At 46.1% G+C, this 27,064-nt stretch overlaps 1 protein-coding gene across 8 annotated transcripts in view; it reads right to left on the reverse strand.

The window, feature by feature from the left end:
- Nucleotides 1-619: 619 nt before the first annotated feature.
- dop1a (DOP1 leucine zipper like protein A) overlaps nucleotides 620-27,064 on the reverse strand; it is a 222,843-nt gene continuing 196,398 nt past the window's right edge. For all 8 annotated transcript variants that reach the window (XM_072265897.1, XM_072265903.1, XM_072265902.1 and 5 more), the window contains 3 exons: nucleotides 8,323-8,487; nucleotides 6,863-6,992; nucleotides 620-1,152 (listed from right to left, as the gene is read on the reverse strand). In XM_072265897.1, coding sequence (XP_072121998.1) covers nucleotides 847-1,152; nucleotides 6,863-6,992; nucleotides 8,323-8,487 — 601 coding nt within the window. In that variant the 3' untranslated portion in view covers nucleotides 620-846. The remainder of the gene's footprint in view (nucleotides 1,153-6,862; nucleotides 6,993-8,322; nucleotides 8,488-27,064) is intronic.

The following is a 27,064-nucleotide window of genomic DNA, read 5'->3' on the forward strand; positions in this document are numbered from 1 at the left end:
ATGTTCATGCCATCAAGTTGGAAGCTACCCAGATAGAATACAAGCTGTTTCTCCTCCAACCTGAGTGTGGCATCATTCTGTCAGTAAAGGCGGCCATGAACTTGCATGTCAGAAAATGGGAAGTAAAATTGAAATGGATGACCACAGAGATCACAATGTTTCTGGTGGATGTTTTTCTCTGTTTCCTCATATCCCCTTTTCATCTTATCTTCTGCCCATCACCTCCCTCTGGTGCTCCTCCCCTTTTCCTTCCTTCCTTCCTTCCATGGCCTCTGCTATCAGATTCCCCCCTTTTCCAATTGACTTCCCAGCCCTTCCCCTCACAGTTTAACCTTATCACCTACTACCTTGTACCTTTTCCTCCCCTCCCCTCACCCTCTTTTCCCAAAGATGCTGCCTGGTCTGCTGCGTTCCTCCAGCATCTGCAGATTTTCCCTTGTTTGTGGTCTTATAGTATATTCTGCACTTGGGTATCAGGCAGATACAGTTATATCTGCAAGAGTTGGCATTCCATACCTAAAGGTATCTGCAATGCTGAAATTGAAAGCGTAGTGGAAAGTAACAGGAATTATACTGTACCATTTATTAGCTGACAAAACAGATTTAAAAAATTCTGCAAATGGACAGTGCATTTATTTAGAACCAAATGGAATAGTACAGTAATTTACATTGTAGACTCCATGATCAATAGGAGCCAATTATACGATAACCCAATTCAGCATTCAGAGCTCAGCTGTACAAATAAAATTTAATTACATTCTAGTTCCTTATTTAAATACAAATTAAAATATACACGTGGGTGAGGATTTTCCTTTTGAACGATTCCCTCAATCCAGTGGAGCACAGTCAGGCCTTTATGATGCCTTCCAAAAAATCTTTCTCTAGTACTTCCTCAATGTTTTGTCTAGCTTTGTTCCAGAATGTTTTCTGGCTCTCAGTTTTAATGTCTTTGTGTGAAAATGAATTAGAGTATGGGACTGGGCTCTCTGAGCAGCCAGTAGGTCTGCCTGTGATTTTGTTGGAGAAGAAGTGGCTGAGCACATTGAAGAAAGGAAGCAGCTGCTCAATGCTGCGAATGGAGTAAACAGTCAGCAGCAGATGGCCTGGTGCCCAGGGTAGACTCCTTCCGAAATTGTCATCCTCTGGATTCTTCTGAAATGAGCAACAGAATTTTAAAATTAATTGAACACTAGTCAGAGCACAATATGGTCATCTGTAACATACTATACTTTCCACAGGTCAGAAATCGCACTTTAACTACTGGTGCTTTACACAACAATTCTCCCTCAAACCCTTCAACCTTACCTCTCTACAACCCTTACTTTTCACGTATGTAACCCTTTGTCATCCCCTGCGTCAAAATATTTTTTCCAGCACATCCTCAAAACTACACCTCCCTGTTTGAACTTAGGTCTCCCCTGCCTGGCATTCCCCTGTTGTGGAATGTCTGCAACCACATTTGCTTTTGTGGCAGCATGGTTCCCAGTGTCCTGCTGGCAGAGAGCTAGGCTTGAAACTGTACCTCATGTTGTCAAAGGCCTTGCATGTCTGATGTCAGAGACATTTAGAAACAGGTGAAAAATATCAAGAAATTAACACATTCAGCTTCTGTAAATCAAAAATAATAATTAGAATAAAATTGTTTTGGTGAAGACACTGCCCCATTTGAATGGATAAGAGCATGCTGGATGAAACAGCTTCAGTGACCAGACAAAGTACACCCAGCCCCTTCACTCAGCTCAGTTAGATTACACACTAGACAGTGGAAGCCCAGAATGTGCTGAAAATTCTCTGTCTCAATTCAGTCTAAAATCCAACAAACTCTGTCAAAAGGATCTAAAAGATGGATAGATAAATGGTTATGTTCCAAAGTTCCTGAGATTCCAGAATGGTCCCAGCAAATAACAACAATGTTGAAGAAGGGAGGGATTAAAATGAACAAATAGTCATAGTCATACTTTACTAATCCCGGGGGAAATTGGTTTTCATTATGGTTGCTCCATAAATAGTAATAGAACCATAAATAGTTAAATAGTAATATGTAAATTATGCCAGTAAATTATGAAATAAATCCAGGACCAGCCTATTGGCTCAGGATGTCTGACCCTCCAAGGGAGGAGTTGTAAAGTTTGATGGCCACAGGCAGGAATGACTTCCTATGACGCTCAGTGCTGCATCTCGGTGGAATGAGTCTCTGGCTGAATGTGCTCCTGTGCCCAACCAGTACATTATGTAGTGGATGGGAGACATTGTCCAAGATGGCATGCAACTTAGACAGCATCCTCTTTTCAGACACCACCGTGAGAGAGTCCAGTTCCATCTCCACAACATCACTGGCCTTATGAATGAGTTTGTTGATTCTGTTGGTGTCTGCTACCCTCAGCCTGCTGCCCCAGCACACAACAGCAAACATGATCGCACTGGCCACCACAGACTCGTAGAACATCCTCAGCATCGTCCGGCAGATGTTAAAGGACCTCAGTCTCCTCAGGAAATAGAGACGGCTCTGACCCTTCTTGTAGCCAGCCTCAGTGTTCTTTGAGCAGTCCGGTTTATTGTTAATTCGTATCCCCAGGTATTTGTAATCCTCCACCATGTCCACACTGACCCCCTGGATGGAAACAGGGGTCACTGGTACCTTAGCTCTCCTCAGGTCTACCACCAGCTCCTTAGTCTTTTTCACATTAAGCTGCAGATAATTCTGCTCACACCACGTGACAAAGTTTCCTAACGTAGCCCTGTACTCAGCCTCATCTCCCTTGCTGATGCATCCAACTATGGCAGAGTCTTCTGAAGATGACAAGACTCCATGAAGTAGTTGAAGTCCGAGGTGTAAATGGTGAAGAGAAAGGGAGACAAGACAGTCCCCTGTGGAGCCCCAGTGCTGCTGATCACTCTGTTGGACACAGTGTTGCAAGCACACGTACTGTGGTCTGCCAGTCAGGTAATCAAGAATCCATGATACCAGGGAAGCATCCACCTGCATCGCTGTCAGCTTCTCCCCCAACAGAGCAGGGCGGATGGTGTTGAACGCACTGGAGAAGTCAAAAAACATGACCCTCACAGTGCTCGCTGGCTTGTTCAGGTGGGCGTAGACACGGTTCAGCAGGAAGACGATGGCATCCTCAACTCCCAGTCGGGGCTCGTAGGCGAACTGGAGGGGATCTAAGTGTGGCCTAACCATAGGCCGGAGCAGCTCCAGAACAAGTCTCTCCAGGGTCTTCATGATGTGGGAGGTCAATGCCACCGGCCTGTAGTCATTGAGGCCGCTGGGGCGCGGTGTCTTCGGCACAGGGACGAGGCAGGACGTCTTCCACAGTACAGGAACCCTCCGGAGCCTCAGGCTCAGGTTGAATACATGGCGAAGTACAATGGAACAAGAGGCCAATATCAGATGTGGGGAAGTGATCACATAGCACTGATATTAGGTGGAGTCAACAAAGTTTTTGACTTTTTTTGAAAGGGAAATTGTATTTGACAGTATTAGATTTAGAGTCATAGAACATGACAGCAAAGAAACAGGCCCATCTAGTCCATGCCAAACTATTAATCTGCTTCATCCCATCGACCTGCACTTGGACCACAGCCCTCAATACCCCTCCCATCCATGTACTGTTAAGTGTTGAAATCGAGCTCACATGCACCACTTGTGCTGGCACCTCGTTCCACTCTCACCACCCTCCGAGTGAAGAAGTTCCCCCTCAGGTTCCCCTTACACATTTCACCCTTCCCCCTTAACCCATGTTATAATGTTACATTTGTCAGAAAGTACACAAAGGTTGGGGGTGTTGTGGATAGTGTGGAGGGCTGTCAGAGGTTACAGCGGGACATCGATAGGATACAAAACTAGGCTGAGAAGTGGCAGATGGAGTTCAACCCAGATAAGGGTGAGGTGGTTCATTTTGGTAGGTCAAATATGGCAGAATATAGTATTGATGGTAAGACTCTTGGCAGTGTGGAGGATCAGAGGGATCTTGGGGTCTGAGTCCAGAGGACACAAAAGCTGCTGTGCAGGTTGACTCTGTGGTTAAGAAGGCATACGGTGTATTCGCCTTCATCAATCATGGGATTGAGTTTAAGAGCCAAGAGGTAATGTTGCAGCTATACAAGACGCTGGTATATATAGCTATATAGAGGAGACGTCAGGGGTAAGTTTTTTTTTTACGCAGGGAGTGGTGAGTGTGTGGAATGGGCTGCCGGCGATGGTGGTGGAGGCGGATACAATAAGGTCTTTTAACAGGCTCCCGGACAGGTACATGGATCTTAGAAAAATAGAGGGCTATGGGTAACCCTAGGTAATTTCTAAAATGAGTACATGTTTGGTACAGCATTGTGGGCCGAAGGCCCTTTACTATGCTGAAGCTTTTCTACATTACACCTGTTGGGTACAGGACAATCAATGGATGAGCTGTATATAGATGTTAAGACATAAGATTTCGCCCAAAGATGAGGCTCATAGTGCTGAGTGCATTGTTAAAGGACTAGACACAAAATAGACATTACAAGTAAACAAGCTATTTACAGGATGACAGGCTACTGGAGTACGACAAAGATCAGTGTCTGGGCATAAGACCATAAGACAAAGGAGCAGAAGTCGGCCATTCGGCCCATCGAGTCTGCTCCGCCATTTTATCATGAACTGATCTGTTCTCCCATTCAGTCCCACTCCCCCGTCTTCTCACCATAACCTTTGATGCCCTGGCTACTCAGATACCTATCAATCTCTACCTTAAATACACCCAATGACTTGGCCTCCACTGCTGCCCGTAGCAACAAATTCCATAGATTCACCACCCTCTGACTAAAAAAATTTCTTTGCATCTCTGTTCTGAATGGGCACCCTTCAATCCTTAAGTCATGCCCTCTCGTACTAGACTTCCCTCATCATGGGAAACAACTTTGCCACATCCACTCTGTCCATGCCTTTCAACATCCGAAATGTTTCTATGAGGTCCCCCCTCATTCTTCTAAACTTCAAGGAATACAGTCCAAGAGCGGACAAATGTTCCTCATATGTTAACCCTCTCATTCCCGGAATCATTCTAGTGAATCTTCTCTGTACCCTCTCCAACGTCAGCACATCCTTTCTTAAATAAGGAGACCAAAACTGCCCACAGTACTCCAAGTGAGGTCTCACCAGCGCCTTATACAGCCTCAACATCACATCCCTGCTCCTATACTCTATTCCTCTAGAAATGAATGCCAACATTGCATTCGCCTTCTTCACCACCGACTCAACCTGGAGGTTAACCTTAAGGGTATCCTGTACGAGGACTCCCAAGTCCCGTTGCATCTCAGAACTTTGAATTCTCTCTCCATTTAAATAATAGTCTGCCTGTTTATTTCTTCTGCCAAAGTGCATAACCATACACTTCCCAACACTGTATTTCATTTGCCACTTCTTTGCCCATTCTTCCAATCTATCCAAGCCTCTCTGCAGACTCTCCATTTCCTCAGCACTACCGGCCCCTCCACCTATCTTCGTATCGTCAGCAAACTTAGCCACAAAGCCATCTATTCCATAATCCAAATTGTTGATGTCCAATGTAAAAAGAAGCGGCCCCAACACTGATCCCTGTGGAACACCACTGGTAACCGGCAGCCAACCAGAATAGGATCCCTTTATTCCCACTCTCTGCCTCCTGCCAATCAGCCAACGCTCTAGCCACGTATGTAACTTTCCTGTAATTCCATGGGCTCTTATCTTGTTAAGCAGCCTCATGTGTGGCATCTTGTCAGAGGCCTTCAGAAAATCCAAATATATAACATCCACTGCATCTCCCTTGTCTAGCCTACTTGTAATTTCCTCAAAAAATTGCAATAGGTTTGTCAGGCAGGATTTTCCTTTAAGGAAACCATGCTGAGTTCTGCCTATCTTGTCATATGCTTCCAGGTACTCTGTAACCTCATCCTTGACAATCGACTCCAACAACTTCCCAACCACCGACGTCAAGCTAACAGGTCCATAAGCATAAGTTCTCGTGAATCTGCTCCTTCATCTGAATAACTAATGTACCTAACTGTGCCATGGAAAATAAGCTGTGCAAAGCTCACAGGGCAAAGGTGAATAGGCCAAGTGAGATGGGCATTGGGTGGCAGATGAACTGTGATCAGGGTAAATATGAGATAGGAAAAACAAGCAATCAATCCTTTTTAATGAAGCAAGAAAGGTTCTGCTGGAGGAACTAGTGGATCAGGCAGAACTTGTAGAAGGGATGCTTGGGGTCGAGACTCCTTATTTTGGTCCAAATGGAACATCATGAAAAGCCCCAGGCTAGCTCAATTTGTCTGTGTGTGACCCATATCCCTCTAAACCTTTCCTATCCATGTACAGCATTTATCCAAATACCTGTGAAACATTCCTGCCTCCCAGTTCTTCTTGCAGATCATTCCACTTTACTCTCCATCCTGTCAACGGCAACTGTACAAGGCTTGGTGAGATGACAATTAAACTATGAAATTGGGGTGGGGGGGAACAGGTACAAGGAGGAGGGCCACCATATACCTTAGAGATAAAGGGGATTGAGGAAACGCAAACCTCTTGCAATAAAAGTCATCAGACAATGCTTTCAGAACTGGCCTTGTTAGCTCTTGTGACAAATACAAAGGCCATTAACTTGAAACCGATTTTGTGAACAAACTATTATGACGACCCTTGTTTCTCGAAATTATGTCTCAAGTGTTACATAGGAATTATCGCTTTGCTAAATACTAACTGGATCTCTGGATCTCTTGAGAGTAGTACCATGTTTCTATGTTGCAGGTGCAATGTATTTTGCGAATAGAAGTCTCACACCAACCCAAGTAAGTGCTTTCAGCAGGAATGGGGAAGAATGCAAGTGCACAGTAAGAAAGAAAATACCTTCGCTCTTTTCCTCAGCAGTTTGGCCAACCTCACCACATATGGTTTGAATTCTCGTTGGTGAGTTCCTTGTCTGCGGACCTCCAGCCCAGAATCGTCAGATACTTCCGGAATGAAAGCCCAACGATACCTAAACAATGTGAGTCAATGCAGTCCATTAAATATGTATTTCAAACATTTCCCAAGGCACACAGAAGACAAATAGCTCTAAAAATACTGAGCGGCGGTAACAGAAGCACCTGACAGTAGTGAGTACTTGCATCAACATTCACACTTTGATTACGCAGAGAACTGTGGTTCTACAGCGTAAACCTGTGGTAGGAGAGAACTACGGGATACTACTGGCAATAACATTAATAGTTTGGTGAGAGAAGTCTCAAATTATATGTAGACTCCAGCTCTGATTGTCATGATAGATTTACCCTTCTCATAATAAATCCCTTTATCAACTATTTGTTTGCATATAATTGCTTCAGTGTTCACTGAGATAGATCAAGGAACTATCGATGCTGAAAAATCATTGAAAATACTGAAATTATCAAATGATTCCGATTTATTGCTGTGGAAATTAGAGGGTCCTGGTGAGTGCGGAGGGAGTGGGTGGACTGGCGTCTCAGGGAGAGCGGGTGGGGGGGGGGGGAGACTGGTGTCCCGGGGGGGGGGGGGGGAGTGGGAGACTGGTGTCCCAGGGAGAGCGAGGGGTGGGGGAGACTGGCATCCTGGGGAGAGCAGGGAGCAGGGGGGCGTGGGAGGGACTAGCGTCCCAGGGAGTAGGGAGTGACCACAACAAAATTCATCTGGTAAGCCTGATTGCTGAATTATCAGGATTTTTAAATAATCAGATATCAGATTTCTGGAGTTCTTGAGGAATTAAAACAGAAACTGCTGGAAGCGCTCAGGTTGAGGCTGTGCTACTTGTACATTATGAAGTGTTACAGTTACAGGGAATGTGAAATGCAGGCAAACAATAAGGTGCAGGACCATGACCAGGCAGACTGTGAGGTCAACAAACATGTGGACAGTTCAATAATACTTCAACAGCGGGATAGAAGCTGTCCTGTGGTTATAGGTGGGGCAGTCGTGGGCTGCAGACAATGGAATCTGATAAGAACAGAAGGGTGTGAGTAGTACCAGATAAGAGAGGGATTGAGAGCAGATAGGATCAATATGGGTCTCTATTGTGGACTGAGAGTGGGAAGGGGGCAGGGAGAGTGGAATTATGGTTGAGAAATGGGGGAGGAGCTGGGAGCACCAAAGAGACATTCTGTAATGATCAATAAAACAATTGTTGGAATCAAGTGACCTTGCCTGGTGTCTCAGGGCTGGGTGTGTCCGCACCCGTGCCATCCCCTGCCCTTGGCACTCCTCCTCCGCAGCCACCTGTCCCATATATATATGGAATTTATACAGAAGACAAGTCTGTGTGCTTGTAAGGAAGCTATGCTTCGCTGTTTACTTACATCTGAAACTGGGGAAGGCTTTCAGAAGGTAAGGTCAGTGCCAAATCCAAGAATTTGCACGCAGAGAGGTAGAGAGCAAGCCAGCGCTGATTGTTGTAGGAAGTTGAGAAACCATTGCCGCCCATGTAGGTGGTTTCCAAACCAGATACAGATGGACCCGCAGTCCTGAAACGTAGAAATGATTGAACATGGTAAATGTCTACACTATCCCTGGGCTCCCTGTTGCTGGCTGTGGCAGTCTGCAGTCACAGCTCCAGTGTTTGGTTGCAACTTGCGGTATCCTAGAGCAGTGTAAAAATCTTAACACAGAAAAATATTTTTTCCTACAGAGAAGTGTTCTTTTAGCAAAGTGCTAATGTGTATTCATTTGTTCATTAATGTACTGTGTTGTATGACGTGGGCAATCACTACTGCACAGAGTCTTGTCATCTTCAGAAGTTTTCAGATGACTCTGCCATAGTTGGATACATCAGCAAGGGAGATGAGGTTGAGTACAGGGCTACGGTAGGAAACTTTGTCACATGGTGTGAGCAGAATTATCTGCAGCTTAATGTGAAAAAGACTAAGGAGCTAGTGGTAGACCTGAGGAGAGCTAAGGTACCAGTGACCCCTGTTTCCATCCAGGGGGTCGGTGGATATGGTGGAGGATTACAAATACCTGGGGATACGAATTGACAATAAACTGGACTGGTCAAAGAACACTGAAGCTGTCTACAAGAAGGGTCAGAGCCGTCTCTATTTCCTGAGGAGACTGAGGTCCTTTAACATCTGCCGGACGATGCTGAGGATGTTCTACGAGTCTGTGGTGACCAGTGCGATCATGTTTGCTGTTGTGTGCTGGGGCAGCAGGCTGAGGGTAGCAGACACCAACAGAATCAACAAACTCATTCCTAAGGCCAGTGATGTTGTGGGGATGGGACTGGACTCTCTCACGGTGGTGTCTGAAAAGAGGATGCTGTCTAAGTTGCATGCCAGCTTGGTCAATGTCCCCCATCCACTACATAATGTACTGGATGGGCACAGGAGTACATTCAGCCAGAGACTCATTCCACTGAGATGCAGCACTGAGCGTCATAGGAAGTAATTCCTGCCTGTGGCCATCAAACTTTACAACTCCTCCCTTGGAGGGTCAGACACCCTGAGCCGATAGGCTGGTCCTGGACTTATTTCATAATTTACATATTACTATTTAACTATTTATGGTTCTATTACTATTTATTATTTATGGTGCAACTGTAACGAAAACCAATTTACCCCGGGGTCAATAAAGTATGACTATGACTATGACTGATCCTGGTTAACGTTTTCTACAGAATTGGATTGCCATTGATTTCTTCTGGGCAGTAGCTTTTGAAGATGGGTGACCCCAACCATTATCAATGCTCTTCAGGGATTGTCTGCCTGGCATCAGTAGTCGCAGAACCAGAATTTGTGATATTCCCCAGCTGCTCACACGACCATCCACCACCTGCTCCCTTGGCTTCACATGACCCTGATCGAGGGGCTAAGCAGGTGCCACACCTTGCCCAAGGGTGATCTGCACGCCAGCGGAGGGAAGGAGCACCTTACACCTCCTTTGATGGAGATGCATCCCCACCCTGCCACCCAGATGTGCATTAGATTTACAAAAAGGTAACCAATTTAATGGAAGCAAACTGTATTTCTCACCATGTTAAAGTTATGTTATGACTTCATTAAACACCTTGATGTTTGCTTGCCCTCAAACATATTTTACTGTTTCCAGCTATCAAGACTTGTGTTCAAAGTGAGGTCTTGACAACAAAACTTACAACCATGAAGATAATACTGAAATTAATGTTGAAATTTCAGATAGCAATGACAGGTGACAGGGCAGGGACCAGGCATCAGTCTCCTGAAACCAATCTCACATACAAGGCTAGATCGAGAGTGTTGGCTGCCCTTCCCCAGGGACTCAGCCCTCCAGAAGTACAAGGAGAAAATTCATCAGAATAGGAAGTCAGGAAAGCTGTTCTTATAGGAGACAAAGTGTCAGAAAAGAATCAGAATCACGTTAAATATCACTGGCATATGTCATGAAATTTGTTATGCGGCAGCATACAGTGTAATTCATGATAAAAACTAAATAAACTAAATTACAGTATATATATATATATATATATACACACACACACATGCACATATACTCTGTATACACACACACATACTTACTGTAATTTAGTTTTTTTTATATATAAAGTGAAAACAGATCTCTACAAAGTGATCTAAATGAATAACAAATATAAAACACAAAATAATTGATTGTGTAAGTATTCACCTCCTATTCACACACCAAATCATCACTGGTGCAGCCAACTGGTTTTGGAAGTCACATAATTAGTTAGAGATCACCATGTCCAGTCAAGGTGTTTCAACTAATCGTAGTAAAAATACACCTGTATCTAGAAAGTCCAACTGCTTGTGAGTTAGTATCCTGGCAAAAACTACACCATGAAGACAAAAGAACACCCCAAGCACTCTGCGAAAGGTTATTCAAAAGCACAAGTCAGGAGATGGATACAAGCAAATTTCCGAGTCACTGAATATCCCTCGGAGTACAGTAATGCCAATCATCAAGAAATGGAAAGAATATGGCACAGATGGAATTCTGCCTAAAGCAGGCCGTCCTCAAAATCTGAGTGACCGTGCAAGAAGAGGACAAGTGAGGGAGGCCACCAAGAAACCTACGACAACTCTAGAGGAGTTACAAGTTTCAGTGGCTGAGATGGGAGAATGGCAAAGAGAAATCCACTGTTGAAAAAAACTCACATGAAGTCTCTGCTAGAATTTGCCAGTAGGCATGTGGAAGACTCTGTAGTCAGCTGGAAGAAGGCTCTATGGTCTGATGAAGTCAAAATTGAGCTTTTTGGCTATCAGACTAAAAGCTATGTTTGGTGTAAGCCAAACACCACACATCATCAAAAACACACCATCCCTACCGTGAAGCATGGTGGTGGCTACATCATGCTGTGGGGATGTTTCACTGCAGGAGACTCTAGAAGGCTTGTGAAGGTACAGGATAAAATGAATGCAGCAAAACACAGAGAAATCTTGGAGGAAAACCTCATGCAGTCTGCAAGAGAACTTGCTTTCCAGCAAGACAATGAACCTAAGCATAAAGCTAACACTACAAAGGAATGGCTTAAAATCAACAAAGTTAATGTCCTGGAGTGGCCAAGCCAGAATCCAGATCTCCATCCAATTGAGAATTTGTGGCTGGACTTAAAAAGGGCTGTTCACTCATGATCACCATGCAATCTGACAGAGCTTGAGCAATTTTGTAAAGGAGAATGGGGAAAAATTGCAGTGTCCAGATATGCAAAGCTGATAGAGACTTATTCACACAAACTCAAGGCTGTAATTGCCGACAAAGGTACATCTACTAAATACCGACTTGAAGGGGGTGAGTAATTATGCAATCAATTATTTTATGTCTAATAATTGGCATACACATACACACACATATATATGAAATAAAAAAGTAATGAGGTTGTGTTTATGGTTCAATATCCATTCAGAAGTCTGATGGCAGAGGTAAGAAGCTATTCCTGAATTGTTGAGTGTGTGCCTTCCTCTCCGATGGTAACAATAAAAGCAGGGCTCATCCTGGGTGATGGGGATTCTTAATGATGGATGCCCCCTTTCTGAGGCACTGCTCCTTGAAGATGCGCTGGATGCTGGGGAGCTAGTGCTCATGAAGGAGCTGACTAAGTTTACCTTCCTGCAGCTTATTTCGATCCTGTGCAGATCCCTCCCCCCATACCAGACAATAATAGCAAAACAGAATCAACTGCAGAGCTGGGGGTGGGGGTAGGTTTAGAAACAGAAATCTCATATGTAATTTGTTCAGCATAAAATTAGTAAGCATTTTCTGTTTAGATATTAAAGTGATTAGATGGAATTAATTAAACTAAAACCAAGTAGGAAAAGTTTTATATTTATTTATTTTATGTAGAGATATAGCGTGGAACAGACCCTTCTGGCCCTTTGAGCTGCATTGCCCAGCATACTGCCTATTTAAACCTAGCCTAATCACAGGACAATTTACAATGACCAATTAACCAACTAACCAGTACATCTTTGGACTGTGGGAGGAAATAGGAGTATCTGGAGGAAACCCACACACGTAGAAACTTCTTACAGAGGACACCAGAACTAAACTTTGATGCCCATAACTTTAATAGTGTGGTGCTAACTGCTACGCTACTGTGGTCCCAAAGAAATGTCAACCATTCCTTCAGAAAAGTGCAAGTGACCTCACAGACTGGAGGTAATGAAACAAAGAGCTCTCATCATTGTATAACATCCAGTAAGTTTGAACAGGATTGTTTAATTGTTAAATGACTCTATCTTCAAAGTCTCCCAGGAACTGATGAGAGTAAGGTAAATCAGTCACTACTCTACTCTCTCTACCCCTAGGACTGTATATAAGCTCACCTCAAATGTATTCTCTAAATGTGCTGATGATACAACTATTGCTGGCAGAATTTTAGACGGTGACAAGTCGGCGTACAGGAGTGAGATACGTCAGCTAGTTGACTGGAGTCGCACTCAACATCAGTAAAACCAAAGAACTGATTGTGGACTTCAGAAAGGGTAAGATGAGGGAACACACACCAGTCCTCATAGAGAGATCAGAAGTGGACAGAGTGAGCAGTTTCAACTTTCTGGGTGTCAATATGTCTGAAGATCTATCCTGGGCCCAACATAGCGATGCAACTGCAATGAAGACCATAAGACACTGGAGCAGAATTAGGCCATTTGGCCCATCGAGTCTGCTCTGCCATTCAATCATGGCTGATCCTTGTTTCCCCTCCTCAAACCAATTCCCCAGCCTTCTCCCCGTAACCTTTGATGCCATGTCCAATCAAGAACCTATCAAGCTCTGCCTTAAATACACCCAACGACCTGGCCTTCACAGCTGCCTGTGGAAATAAATTCCACAAATTCACTACCCTCTGGCTAAAGAAACTTCTCCGCATCTCTGCTTTAAATGGACACCCCTCTATCCTGAGGCTCTGCCCTCTTGTCCTTGACTTCCCCACCATGGGAAACATCCTTTCCACGTCTGCTCTGTCTAGGCCTTGCAACATTTGAAAGGTTTCAATGAAATCCCTCCTCATACTTCTGAATTCCAGCAAGTACAGACCCAGAGCCATCAAACGTTCCTCGTATGATGACCCTTTCATTCCCAGAATCATCCTTGTGAATCCCCTCTGAACCCTCTCAAATGCCAGCACATCTTTTCTTAGATGAAGAGCACAAAACTGTTCACAATACTCAAGGTGAGGCCTCACCAGTGCCTTATAAAGCCTCAGCATCACATCCCTGCTCTTGCATTTGAAAACGCAAACAACAGGAATTCTGCAGATGCTGGAAATTCAAGCAACACACATCAAAGTTGCTGGTGAACGCAGCAGGCCAGGCAGCATCTGTAGGAAGAGGTGCAGTCGACGTTTCAGGCCGAGACCCTTCGTCAGGACTAACTGAAGGAAGAGTGAGTAAGAAATTTGAAAGCGGGAGGGGGAGGGGGAGATCCAAAATGATAGGAGAAGACAGGAGGGGGTGGGATGGAGCCAAGAGCTGGATAGGTGATAGGCAAAAGGGGACACGAGAGGATCATGGGACAGGAGGCCCAGGGAGAAAGACAAGGGGGGGGGGGGACCCAGAGGATGGGCAAGGGGTATAGTCAGAGGGACAGAGGGAGAAAAAGGAGAGAGAGAGGAAGAATGTGTGTATATAAATAAATAACGGATGGGGTACGAGGGGGAGGTGGGGCATTAGCAGAAGTTAGAGAAGTCAATGTTCATGCCATCAGGTTGGAGGCTGCCGTGCTCGGTCTTTACCATCCTCTCCGACCTTCAACTATCGGAGGCAGTACACTCTGTCCTCAGTAAGGGCCTCACCTTTGTCCCTCTTCGCCCACACCTCAGCGAGTTCCGTGTTCGCCATGATGCGGAACTCTTCTTCCGCCGTCTCCGTCTCCGAGCCTACTTCTTCGGCAAGGACTCTTCCACCCCCACCGATGACCCCTTCTCCCGACTTCAACCCTCCTCTTCTTCATGGACACCCCGCTCTGGTCTTCTGCCTGCTCTGGATCTCTTTATTGCTAACTGCCGACGGGACATCAACCGTCTCGACTTCACCGCATCTTGTTCCCATTCCAACCTCACTCCTTCGGAACGCACTGCTCTCCACTCCCTCCGTACTAATCCTAACCTTACCATTAAACCCGTTGATAAGGGGGGGGTGCTGTTGTAGTCTGGCGTACTGACCTCTACCTTGCCGAGGCACAGTGACAACTCATGGATACCTCCTCTTATTTACTCCTCGATCGTGACCCCACTAAGGAGCACCAGGCCATTGTCTCCCACACCATCACTGACTTTATCGGCTCAGGGGATCTCCCATCCACTGCTACTAACCTTATAGTTCCCACACCTCGCACTTCCCGTTTCTACCTCCTACCCAAGATCCACAAACCTGCCTGTCCTGGCCGACCTATTGTCTCAGCTTGCTCCTGCCCCACCAAACTCGTTTCCGCATAGCTCGACATGGTTTTATCCCCCCTTGTTCAATCCCTTCCTACCTATGTTCGTGACACTTCTCACGCTCTTAAACTTTTCGATGATTTTAAGTTCCCTGGCCCCCACCGCTTTATTTTCACCATGGATGTCCAGTCCCTATATACTTCCATCCCCCATCAGGAAGGTCTCAAAGCTCTCCGCTTCTTTTTGGATTCCAGACCTAATCAGTTCCCCTCTACCACTACTCTGCTCCATCTAGTGGAATTAGTCCTTACTCTTAATAATTTCTCCTTTGGCTCCTCCCACTTCCTCCAAACTAAAGGTGTAGCTATGGGCACCCGTATGGGTCCTAGCTATGCCTGCCTTTTTGTTGGCTTTGTGGAACAATCTATGTTCCGTGCCTATTCTGGTGTCTGTCCCCCACTTTTCCTTCGCTACATCGACGACTGCACTGGCGCTGCTTTCTGCACGCATGCTGAGCTCGTTGACTTTATTAACTTTGCCTCCAACTTTCACCCCGCCCTCAAGTTTACCTGGTCCATTTCCGACACCTCCCTCCCCTTTCTAGATCTTTCTGTCTCTGTCTCTGGAGACAGCTTATTCACTGATGTCTACTATAAGCCTACTGACTCTCACAGCTATCTGGACTATTCCTCTTCTCACCCTGTCTCTTGCAAAAATGCCATTCCCTTCTCGCAATTCCTCCATCTCCGCCGCATCTGCTCTCAGGATGAGGCTTTTCATTCCAGGATGAGGGAAATGTCCTTTTTTAAAGAAAGGGGCTTCCCTTCCTCCACCATCAACTCTGCTCTCAAATGCATCGCCCCCATTTCACGCACATCTGCTCTCACTCCATCCTCCCGCCACCCCACTAGGAATAGGGTTCCCTTGGTCCTCACCTATCACCCCACCAGCCTCCGGGTCCAACATATTATTCTCCGTAACTTCCGCCACCTCCAACGGGATCCCACCACTAAGCACATCTTTCCCTCCACCCCCCCCGCTTTCCGCAGGGATCGTTCCCTACGCGACTCCCTTGTCCATTCGTCCCCCCCCCTCCCTCCCCACTGATCTCCCTCCTGGCACTTATTCTTGTAAGCGGAACAAGTGCTACACATGCCCTTACACTTCCTCCCTTGCCACCATTCAGGGCCCCAGACAGTCCTTCCAGGTGAGGCAACACTTCACCTGTGAGTGGCTGGGGTGATATATTACGTCCAGTGCTCCCGATGTGGCCTTCTATATATATTGGCGAGACCCGATGCAGACTGGGAGACCGCTTTGCTGAACACCTACACCCTGTCCGCCAGAGAAAGCAGGATCTCCCAGTGGCCACACATTTTAATTCCACATCCCATTCCCATTCTGACATGTCTATCCACGGCCTCCTCTACTGGTGGAACAACACCTTATATTCCGTCTGGGTAGCCTCCAACCTGATGGCATGAACATTGACTTCTCTAACTTCCACTAATGCCCCACCTCCCACTCGTACCACATCCATTATTTATTTATATACACACATTCTTTCTCTCACTCTCCTTTTTCTCCCTCTGTCCCTCTGAATATACCTCTTGCCCATCCTCTGGGTCCCCCCCCTCCTTGTCTTTCTTCCCGGACCTCCTGTCCCATGATCCTCTCGTATCCCCTTTGCCAATCACCTGTCCAGCTCTTGGCTCCATCCCTCCCCCTCCAGTCTTCTCCTATCATTTTGGATCTCCCCCTCCCTCTCCAACTTTCAAATCTCTTACTCACTTTTCCTTCAGTTAGTCCTGACGAAGGGTCTCGGCCTGAAACGTCGACTGTCCCTCTTCCTAGAGATGCTGCCTGGCCTGCTGCGTTCACCAGCAACTTTGATGTGTCCTGCTCTTGTACTCTAGTCCTCTTGAAGTGAATGCTAACATTGCATTTGCCTTCCTCACCACCAACTCAACCTGCACGTTAACCTTCAGGGTGTTCTACACAAGGACTCCCAAGTCCCTTTGCATCTCAGATTTTTGGATTTTCTCTGTTTAGAAAATAGTCCGCACATTTATTTCTACTACCAAAGTGCATGACCATGCATTTTCCAACATGGTATTTCATTTGCTTCTTTCTTGCCCATTCTTCTAATCTGTCTAAGTCCTTCTACATCCTACCTGCTTCCTCAACACTACCTGCCCCTCCACCAATCTTCCTATCATCTACAAACTTGGCAACAAAGCCATTTATTCCATCATCTAAATCATTGACATACAACATAAAAAGAAGTGAATCCAACACCAACCCCTGCGGAACACCACTAGTCACTGGCAGCCAACCAGACAAGGATCCTTTTATTCCCACTCGCTGCCTCCTACCAATCAGTCAATGCTCTAACCATGCTAGTAACTTTCCTGTAATGCCATGGGCTCTTAACTTGGTAAGCAGCCTCATATGTGGCACCTTGTCAAGGGCCTTCTGAAAGTCCAAATGTACAACATCCATTACATCCCCTTCACCTAACCTATGTGTAATCTCCTCAAAGAATTTCAACAGGTTCGTCAGGCAGGACTTTCCCTTAACCTTGTCCATTCTCGTCCTGTGTCACCAAGTACTCCATCACCTCATCCTTAACAATTGTCTCCATCATCTTCCCAACACTGAGGTCAGGCTAACTGGTCTATAATTTCATTTCTGCTGCCTTCTTCCTTTTGAGCGATATTTGCAATTTTCTAGTCCTCGGGCACCCTGTCGTTGTCCAATGATTTTTGAAAGATCATTACTAATGTATCCACAATCTCTTTCAGAACCCTGGGGTGCAGTTCATCTGGTCCGGGTGACTTATGTAGCCTTGGGCCTTTCAGCTTTTTGAGCACCTTCTCCCTCGTAATAGTAACTTCACTCACTTCCCTTCCCTCACACCCTTCAACATCTGGCACACTGCCAGTGTCTTTCACAGTGAAGACTGATGCAAAATACTCATTTAGTTCATCTGTCATCTCCTTGGCCCCTGTTATTACTTCTCTGGCCTCATTTTCTAGCGGTCCTATATCCACTCTCATCTTTCTTTTTTTTACATACTTGAAAAAGCTCTTAGTATTTTGTTTGCTAGCTTGCTTTCATATTTCCCCTCCTAATGATTCTTTTAGTTGCTCTGTCGGGTTTTTAAAGCTTTCTAATTCTCTATCTTTCCACTACTTTTTGCTTTGTTGTATGCCCTCTCTTTAGCTTTTACATTAGCTTTGCCTTCCCTTGTCAGCCATGTTTGTAGTATTTTGCCATTTGGGTATCTTTGTGTTTGGAATACATCTATCCTGCACCTTCCTCATTTTTCCTAGAAACACACACTATTGCTGCTCTGCTGACATCTGTACCTGCATCTCCTTCCAATTTACTTTGGCCAACTGCTCTCTCTCACCACTGTCATTTCCTTTACTCCACTGAAACACTGCTACATCAGACTTTACTTTCTCCCTATTAAATTTCAAGTTGGACTCAATCATACTGTGATCATTGCCTCCTAAGGGTTCTTTTACCTTCAGCTCCCTAGTCACCTCCTGTTCATTACATAACACCCAATCCAGTATAGCAGATCCCCTAGTAGGCTCAATGACAAACCACTCTAAAAAGCTACCTTGTAGACATTCAACAAACTCACTCTCTTGGGATCCACTTCCAACCTGATCTTCCCAATCCACCTGTGTGTTGAAATCTCCCATGACTATCATAACATTGCCCTTTTGAAATGTCTTTTCTTTTCCCTGTTGTAATCTGTGGTCCACATCCCAGCTACTGTTGGGAGGCCTGTATATAACTGCCATCCTTTTACCCTTGCAGTTTCTTAACTCAACTCTCAAGGATTCTACATCTTCCAATCCCATGTCAATTTTTTCTACTGATTTGATGTCATTCTTTACCAGCAGAGCCACTCCACCCTCTCTGCCTACCTTCCCATCCCTCAGACACAACATTTAACCTTAGACATTGAGCTCCCGACTACAACCATCCTTCAGCCACGATTCAGCGATGCCCACATTATTCCCAACAACCTGTAAAAGTGCAACAAGATCATCCACTTTATTTCTTATACTCCGTGCATTGAGGTGTAACACCTTGAGTACTTTATTTGCTACACTTTGTGATTCTGCATCCCTAATGCACTGATACTCACCCTGCTGGCTGCGATTATGTCCTATCATCAGCTTGCCCTTCCTGACAGTCTGACTGCGCACTATCTTTGCTTTTTCACCATCTGCCCTATCGTGAGTCCCTTCACTCTGGTTTCCACCCCCTGCTAAATTAGTTTAAACCCTCCCCAACAGTTCTAACAAACCTGCCCGTGAGAATATTGGTTCCTCTCGGGTTCAGGTGCAACCTGTCACTTTAGAACAGGTCATACCTCCCCCAGAAGAGATCCCAATGATCCAAGAGCCTGAAGCCTTGCCCTCTGCATCAGTTCTCAGATATGCATTAATTTGCCAGATCATCCTGTTTCTACCCTCACTGGCGCATGGCACAGGCAGGAATCCAGAAATTACTACATGGGAGATCCTGCTTCTCAGCTTTCTAGCTAGCTCTCTAGATTCTCTTTTCAGGACCTTTTTGCTTTTCCTTCCCATGTCATTGGTACCAATATGTACCAAGACATCTGGCTGCTCTCCCTCCCTCTCCAAAATGTTGTGGATGTGATCCAAGGCGTCCCTGACCCTGGCACCTGGGAGGCAACATACCATCTGGGTGTCCTGTTCATATCCACAGAGCCTCCTGTCTGTTCCCCTGACTATTGAGTCCCCCTATCACTACCGCTCTCCTCTTCTCCCTCTTTCCCTTCTGCACCATGGACCCATGCTCAATGCCAGTAACCCCACCTCCATGGCATTCCCCTGGAAGGTCATCCCCACAACAGTATCCAAAGTGGTATGCTTATTATTGATGGGAATGGCCACAGTGGTGCTCTGTGCTAACTGCCTAATTATATTTCTATTTCTCCTGACAGTCACCCAGCTACTCGCCTCCTGCAACTTCAGGGTGACTACGTCCCTGTAGCTCTGATCGATGATCTCCTCACTCTGCTGTACAAGCCGAAGATCATCCAGTTGCTGCTCCAGATCCCTAACATGGTCTTCAAGCAGCTTCAGTCGGATGCACTTCATGCAGATGTAGTTCCCTGGGAGACTCTGGGTCTCGCAGGACTCTAACATCCAGCATGAAAATCCACAACAGGTGTTTACTGCACTAGATACAGTAAGAGAAGGAAAGAAAGGAAGCTTACCCAGAGCTAACGCCTCTTTCGAGCCGCAGCCTCCTTTGAGCCAAAGCCTGACACTTCCTACTCTCACCGCTGGCCTACTCCTAACAACGGCCACCCTGACAATGGCCACTTCGCTTGTTCCTTCTGTACTTTTAAACAAGCGTCACCAAACTGCGAGATACCTCATAGCCGTGCACTGCTCCTGCTGCTGATCGGACTGTCGAAAGAAGGCACGGCAGCGGCTAGATTTTATTAAGAGACTTAGTATGTCACCAAAGACACTCGCAAATTTCTACAGACATACTGTAGAGAGCATTCTAACTGGCTGCATCACCATCTGGTATGGACTGGGGGCGAGGGGCTACTGCACAGGATTGAAGGGAGCTGCAGAGAGTTGGAAACTTAGTCAGCTCCACCACGGGCACCAGTCTCCATAGTACCCAGGACATCTTCAAGGAGCCATTCCTCAAAAAGGCAGCGTCCATCGTTAAGAAACCCATCACCCAGGTCTTCTCATTGTTACCATCAGGAAGGAAGTCCAGAAACAAGAGAAAATCTGCAGATGCTGGAAATCCAAGGAACACACACAAAATGCTGGAGGAACTCAGCAGGCCAGGCAGCATTTATGGAAAAGAGTACAGTTGACGTTTTGAGCCGAGACTCTTTGGCAGAACGAAAGGTGGGGGAGGGGAGAGAGAAACACAAGGCGATAGGTGAAAATGGGAGGGGGAGGGATGAAGTAAAGCGCTGGGAAGTTGATTGGTGAGATTCAGGGCTGGAGAAGGGGGAATCTGATAGGAGAGAGCAGAAGGCCATGGAAGAAATAAAAGGGGGAAGGAACACCAGAGGGAGGTGATGGACAGGTAAGGAGCTAAGGTGAGAGAGAGAGAAGGAGAAGGAGAATGGTGAAGGGGGGGGCATTACCCAAAGTTCGAGAAATCGATATTCATGCCAGAGGCTACCCAGACAGAATATAAGGTGTTATTCCTCCAACTTGAATGTGGCCTCGTTGTGATACTAGAGGAAGTCATGGACAGACAAACTGTATTGGAATTAAAATGGGTGGCCACTGAGAGATCCCACTTCGCTCAGTTGGCTCACAAAGAGAGAAAGCTTGAAGACAGTGAGAGAGGGAGGATAGGCAGTTGATAGAGAAGGGATGCACTCACACCGATGGTTTCAGATGTGTCTATTTTAATAATGCAAGAAGCATCCTGAACAAAGCGGATGAGTTTAGCGCGTGGATCAGTACTTGGAGCTATGATGTGGTGGCCATTACAGAGACTTGGATGGCTCAGGGGCAGGAATGGTTACTTCGAGTGCCGGGCTTTAGATGTTTCAGAAAGGACAGGGAGGGAGGCAAAAGAGGTGGGGGCGTGGCAATGCTGATCAGAGATAGTGTCACGGTTGCAAAAAGGAGGAAGTCATAGAGGGATTGTCTACTGAGTTTTTGAGGGTGGAAGTCAGAAACAGGAAGAGGTCAATAAGTCTACTGGGTTTTCTTTTTATAGACCACCCTATAGTAACAGGGACATCGAGGAGCAGATAGGAAGACAGATTCTGGAAACGAGTAATAATAGCAGGGTTGTCGTGGTGGGAGATTTTAATTTCCCAAATATTGATTGGCATCTCCCTACAGCAAGTGGTTTAGATGGGGTGGAATTTGTTAGGTATATTCAGGAAGGTTTCCCTGACACAATATGTAGGTAAGCCTACAAGAGCTAAGGCTGTACTTGATCTGGTATTGGGAAATGAACCTGGTCAGGTGTCAAATTTCTAAGTGGGAGAGTAGTTTGGAAATAGCGATCACAATTCTATCTCCTTTACCATAGCATTGGAGAGAGATAGGAACAGACAAGTTAAGAAAGCGTTTAATCGGAGTAAGGGAAAATATGAAGCTATCATCAGGAACTTGGAAGCATAAATTAGGAACAGATGTTCTCAGGGAAACGTACAGCAGAAATGTGGCAAATGTTCAGGGGATATTTGCGTGGCATTCTGCACAGGTACATTCCAATGGGACAGGGAAAAGGGTGGCAGGGTACAGGAACTGTGGTGTACAAAGGCTGTTGAAAATATAGTCAAGAAGAAAAGAAAAGCTTACAAAAGGTTCAAAAAACTAGGTAATGAAGATTATAAGGCTAGCAGGAAAGAGCTTAAGAATGAAATTAGGAGAGCCAGAAGGGGCCATTGGAAGGCCTTGGTGAGCAGGGTTAAAGAAAACCCTAAGGCATTCTACAAGTATGTGAAGAGCAAGTGGAGAAGACGTGGGCTGGACTGGAACCAATGTCTAACGGGAGCATTTGCTATTGTTGTTCAGGAGGATTTAAACTAATGTGGCAGGGGGATGGGAACAAGTGCAGAGAGACAGAGGGGTGTAAAATGAGGGTAGAAGCAAAAAGTAGTAAGGTGAAAAGTAAAAGTGGCAGGCCGGCAAATCCAGGGCAAAAATCAAAAAAAGCCACCTTTCAACATAATTGTATAAGGGCTAAGAGTGTTGTAAAAGCGAGCCTGAAGGCTTTGTGTGTCAATGCAAGGAGCTTTCATAACAAGGTGGATGAATTGAAAGTGCAGATAGTTATTAATGAATATGATATAGTTGGGATCACAGAGACACGGCTCCAGGGTGACCAAGGATGGGAGCTCAACATTCAGGGATATTCAATATACAGGAGGGATAGACATGAAAGAAAAGGAGGTGGGGTAGCATTGCTGGTTAGAGAGGAGATAAATGCAATAGAAAGGAAGGACATTAGCCAGGAGGATGTGGGATCTAACATTGGTGGTGGGGAAAATGCTAGAGTCAGTTATCAAAGATGTGATAACAGCACATTTGGAAAGCGGCGAAATCATCGGACAAAGTCAGCACGGATTTGTGAAAGGAAAATCATGCCTGACAAATCTCATAGAATTTTTTTGAGGATGTAACTAGTAGAATGGATAGGGGAGAACCAGTGGATGTGGTATATTTGGATTTTCAAAAGGCTTTTGACAAGGTCCCACACAGGAGATTAGTGTGCAAACTTAATGCACACGGTATTGGGGGTAAGGTATTGATGTGGATAGACAATTGGTTGGAAGACAGGAAGCAAAGGGTGGGAATAAACGAGACCTTTTCAGAATGGCAGGCAGTGACTAGTGGGGTACCGCAAGGCTAGTGCTGGGACTCCAGTTGTTTACAATATATATTAATGACCTAGACGAAGGAATTAAATGCAGCATCTCCAAGTTTGCGGATGACACGAAGCTGGGCGGCAGTGTTAGCTGCGAGGAGGATGTTGAGAGAATGCAGGGTGACTTGGATAGGTTAGGTGAGTGGGCAAATTCATGGCAGATGCAATTTAATGTGGATAAATGAGGTTATCCATTTTGGTGGCAAAAACAGGAAAACAAGATTATTATCTGAATGGTGGCCGATTAGGAAAAGGGGAGGTGCAACGAGACCTGGGTGTCATTGTACACCAGTCATTGAAAGTGGGCATGCAGGTACAGCAGACGGTGAAAAAGGCGAATGGTATGCTGGCATACACAGCAAGAGGATTCGAGTACAGGAGCAGGGAGGTACTACTGCAGTTGTACAAGGCCTTGGTGAGACCACACCTGGAGCAGTTTTGGTCCCCTAATCTGAGGAAAGACATTCTTGCCATAGAGGGTGTACAAAGAAGGTTCACCAGATTGATTCCTGGGATGGCAGGACTTTCATATGATGGAAGACTGGGTGGATCGACTAGGCTTATACTTGCTGGAATTTAGAAGATTGAGGGGGGATCTGATTGAAACGTATAAAATTCTAAAGGGATTGGACAGGCTAGATGCAGGAAGATTGTTCCCGATATTGGGGAAGTCCAGAACAAGGGGTCACAGTTTAAGGATAAAGGGGAAGCCTTTTAGGACCAAGATGAGGAAAAACTTCTTCACACAGAGAGTGGTGAATCTGTGGAATTCTCTGCCACAGGAAACAGTTGAGGCCAGTTCATTGGGTATATTTAAGAGGGAGTTAGATATGGCCCTTGTGGCTAAAGGGATCAGGGGGTATGGAGAGAAGGCAGGTACAGGGTTCTGAGTTGGATGATCAGCCATGATCATACTGAATGGCAGTGCAGGCTTGAAGGGCCAAATGGCCTACTCCTGCACCTATTTTCTATGTTTCTATGTGAGAGAATAGGACCAATCAAGTGTGACAATGGAAAAGTGTGAATGGAACCAGAGGAAATAGCAGAGGTACTTAATGAATACTTTGCTTCAGTATTCACTATAGAAAAGGATCTTGTCAATTGTAGTGATGACTTACAGCAGATTCAAAATCTTGAGCATATAGACATTAAGAAAGAGGATGTGCTGGAGCTTTTGGAAAGTATCAAGTTGGATAAGTCTCTGGGACTGGATGAGATGTACCCCAGGCTACTGTGGGAGGCAAGGGAGGAGATTGCTGAGCCTCTGGCAATGATCTTTGCATCATTAGGGACGGGAGAGGTTCCAGAGGACTGGAGGGTTGCAGATGTTGTTCCCTTATTCAAGAAAGGGAGTAGAGATAGCCCAGGAAATTATAGACCAGTGAGTCTTACTTCAGTGGTTGGTAAGCTGATGGAAAAGATCCTGAGAAGCAGGATTTATGAACATTTGGAGAGGGATAATATGATTAGGAATAATCAGCCCGGCTGAAATCTGGAGGAAAACACACAGAAGATGCAGAGGGGTATCAAAAAGGCGAGGGAAGAGGACCGGGTTGAGACAACAGAGGTTTATGGAGAAGAGAAGTTATAAGCCGTGTCTCCCCTCTCTCGTCATGGGAAATGTGAGATCGCTGGGGAATAAAATCGACGAACTGACGACGCTTGTCAGGAGTCAGAAAACATTTCGGGAGAGCAATGTCATGTGCTTCACTGAGACATGGCTGCATGAGGACATACCCGATCAAAGCGTTTCCATAGAGGGCTTCCAGACTGTTCGAGCTGACCGAAATGGCACGGAGAGCGGTAAGCATAAAGGAGGGGGGCTGGCGGTTCTGGTAAATAACAGATGGTGCAATCCTGGGCATATTATGATCAAGGAATGGGTCTGTAGCCCAGATATTGAACTTTTTGCTGTTGGACTCCGGCCATATTATTTGCCAAGGGAAATCTCGCATGCAATTGTGGTTGCTGTGTACATCCCTCCCTCTGCTAACCCGACGTTGGTGTGTAACATCATTTACACCGTCATAGCCAGATTACAAACCCAGCACCCGACTACCCTCATTACCATCTCGGGTGACTTCAACCATGTTACCATGGCTAGAACACTGTCCAACTTCAGGCAGTATGTGAGCTGTACAACCAGAGGGGAGAGGACTCTGGGTTTGATGTACGCTAACGTTAAGGATGCATACAGCTCCTCTCCCCTCCCCCCACTGGGAAGGTCAGATCACAACCTGGTGCATCTAAAACCCTGCTACGTGCCTCTGGTGAAGAGTAAACCTGCAACCTCGAGGACAGTGAGGAAATGGTCGGAGGAGGCTTATGAGGCGCTCCAGGGTTGTTTTGAGGTGACAAACTGGCAAGCACTCTGTGAGCCACATGGAGAGGATAATGATGGGCTCACAGAGTGCATTACTGATTACATCAACTCCTGTGTGGACTGCAATGTTCCGACAAGAACTGTCCTTTGTTATTCAAATAACAAGCCATGGGTGACAAAGGACATTAAGGACATCCTGAACGCTAAAAAGAGGGCGTTTAGAGATGGAAATAGGGAGGAGCTGAGGGCAATACAGAGGGACCTGAAAGCCAGGATCAGGGAGGCTAAAGACAGGTACAGGAGGAAGCTTGAGTGGAAACTCCAGCAGAACAACATGAGAGAGGTCTGGAGGGGTATGAGGACCATCACTGGGTTCCGGCAAACTAGCAACAGAGGAGCTGAGGGCAGTGTGGACAGGGCCAATGAACTTAACCTGTTCTTTAACAGATTTGACATTGTGGCCCCTGCCCATCCCCCACATGAGCCATCTGTTGTCGGCCCCCAATCAACACATATTCCACTCTCTCCTCCTACCCCTCCTCACAGTCCCCCACCCTGCTCTCATGACTACACCCCTCCCCCACACAAAACCACCGCGGTGGGCTTCACGGCTGAACAGGTGAGAGGACAGCTGAAACCTCTCAACCCAAGCAAGGCAGCAGTACCGGATGGTGTCAGTACCAGGGTGTTCAAAGCCTGTGCCCCTCAGCTATGTGGAGTACTTTGCCATGTATTCAACCTGAGCCTGAGGCTCTGGAGGGTTCCTGTACTGTGGAAGACGTCCTGCCTCGTCCCTGTGCTGAAGACGCCGTGCCCCAGTGGCCTCAATGACTAGAAACTGGTGGCATTGACCTCCCACATCATGAAGACCCTGGAGAGACTTGTTCTGGAGCTGCTCCAGCCTATGGTCAGGCTACACTTAGATCCCCTCCAGTTCGCCTATCAGCCCCAACTAGGAGTTGAGGATGCCATCATCTACCTGCTGAACCGTGTCTACGCCCACCTGGACAAGCCAGCGAGCACTGTGAGGGTCATGTTTTTTGACTTCTCCAGTGCGTTCAACACCATCCGCCCTGCTCTACTGGGGGAGAAGCTGACAGCGATGCAGGTGGATGCTTCCCTGGTATCATGGATTCTTGATTACCTGACTGGCAGACCACAGTACGTGTGCTTGCAACACTGTGTCCAACAGAGTGATCAGCAGCACTGGGGCTCCACAGGGGACGGCCTTGTCTCCCTTTCTCTTCACCATTTACACCTCGGACTTCAACTACTGCACAGAGTCTTGTCATCTTCAGAAGTTTTCAGATGACTCTGCCATAGTTGGATGCATCAGCAAGGGAGATGAGGTTGAGTACAGGGCTACGGTAGGAAACTTTGTCACACGGTGTGAGCAGAATTATCTGCAGCTTAACGTGAAAAAGACTAAGGAGCTGGTGGTAGACCTGAGGAGAGCTAAGATACCGGTGACCCCTATTTCCATCCGGGG

This window comes from Mobula birostris, chromosome 8 (genome assembly GCF_030028105.1).
Source record: "Mobula birostris isolate sMobBir1 chromosome 8, sMobBir1.hap1, whole genome shotgun sequence".
Classification (NCBI taxonomy): Eukaryota; Metazoa; Chordata; class Chondrichthyes; order Myliobatiformes; family Myliobatidae; genus Mobula; species Mobula birostris.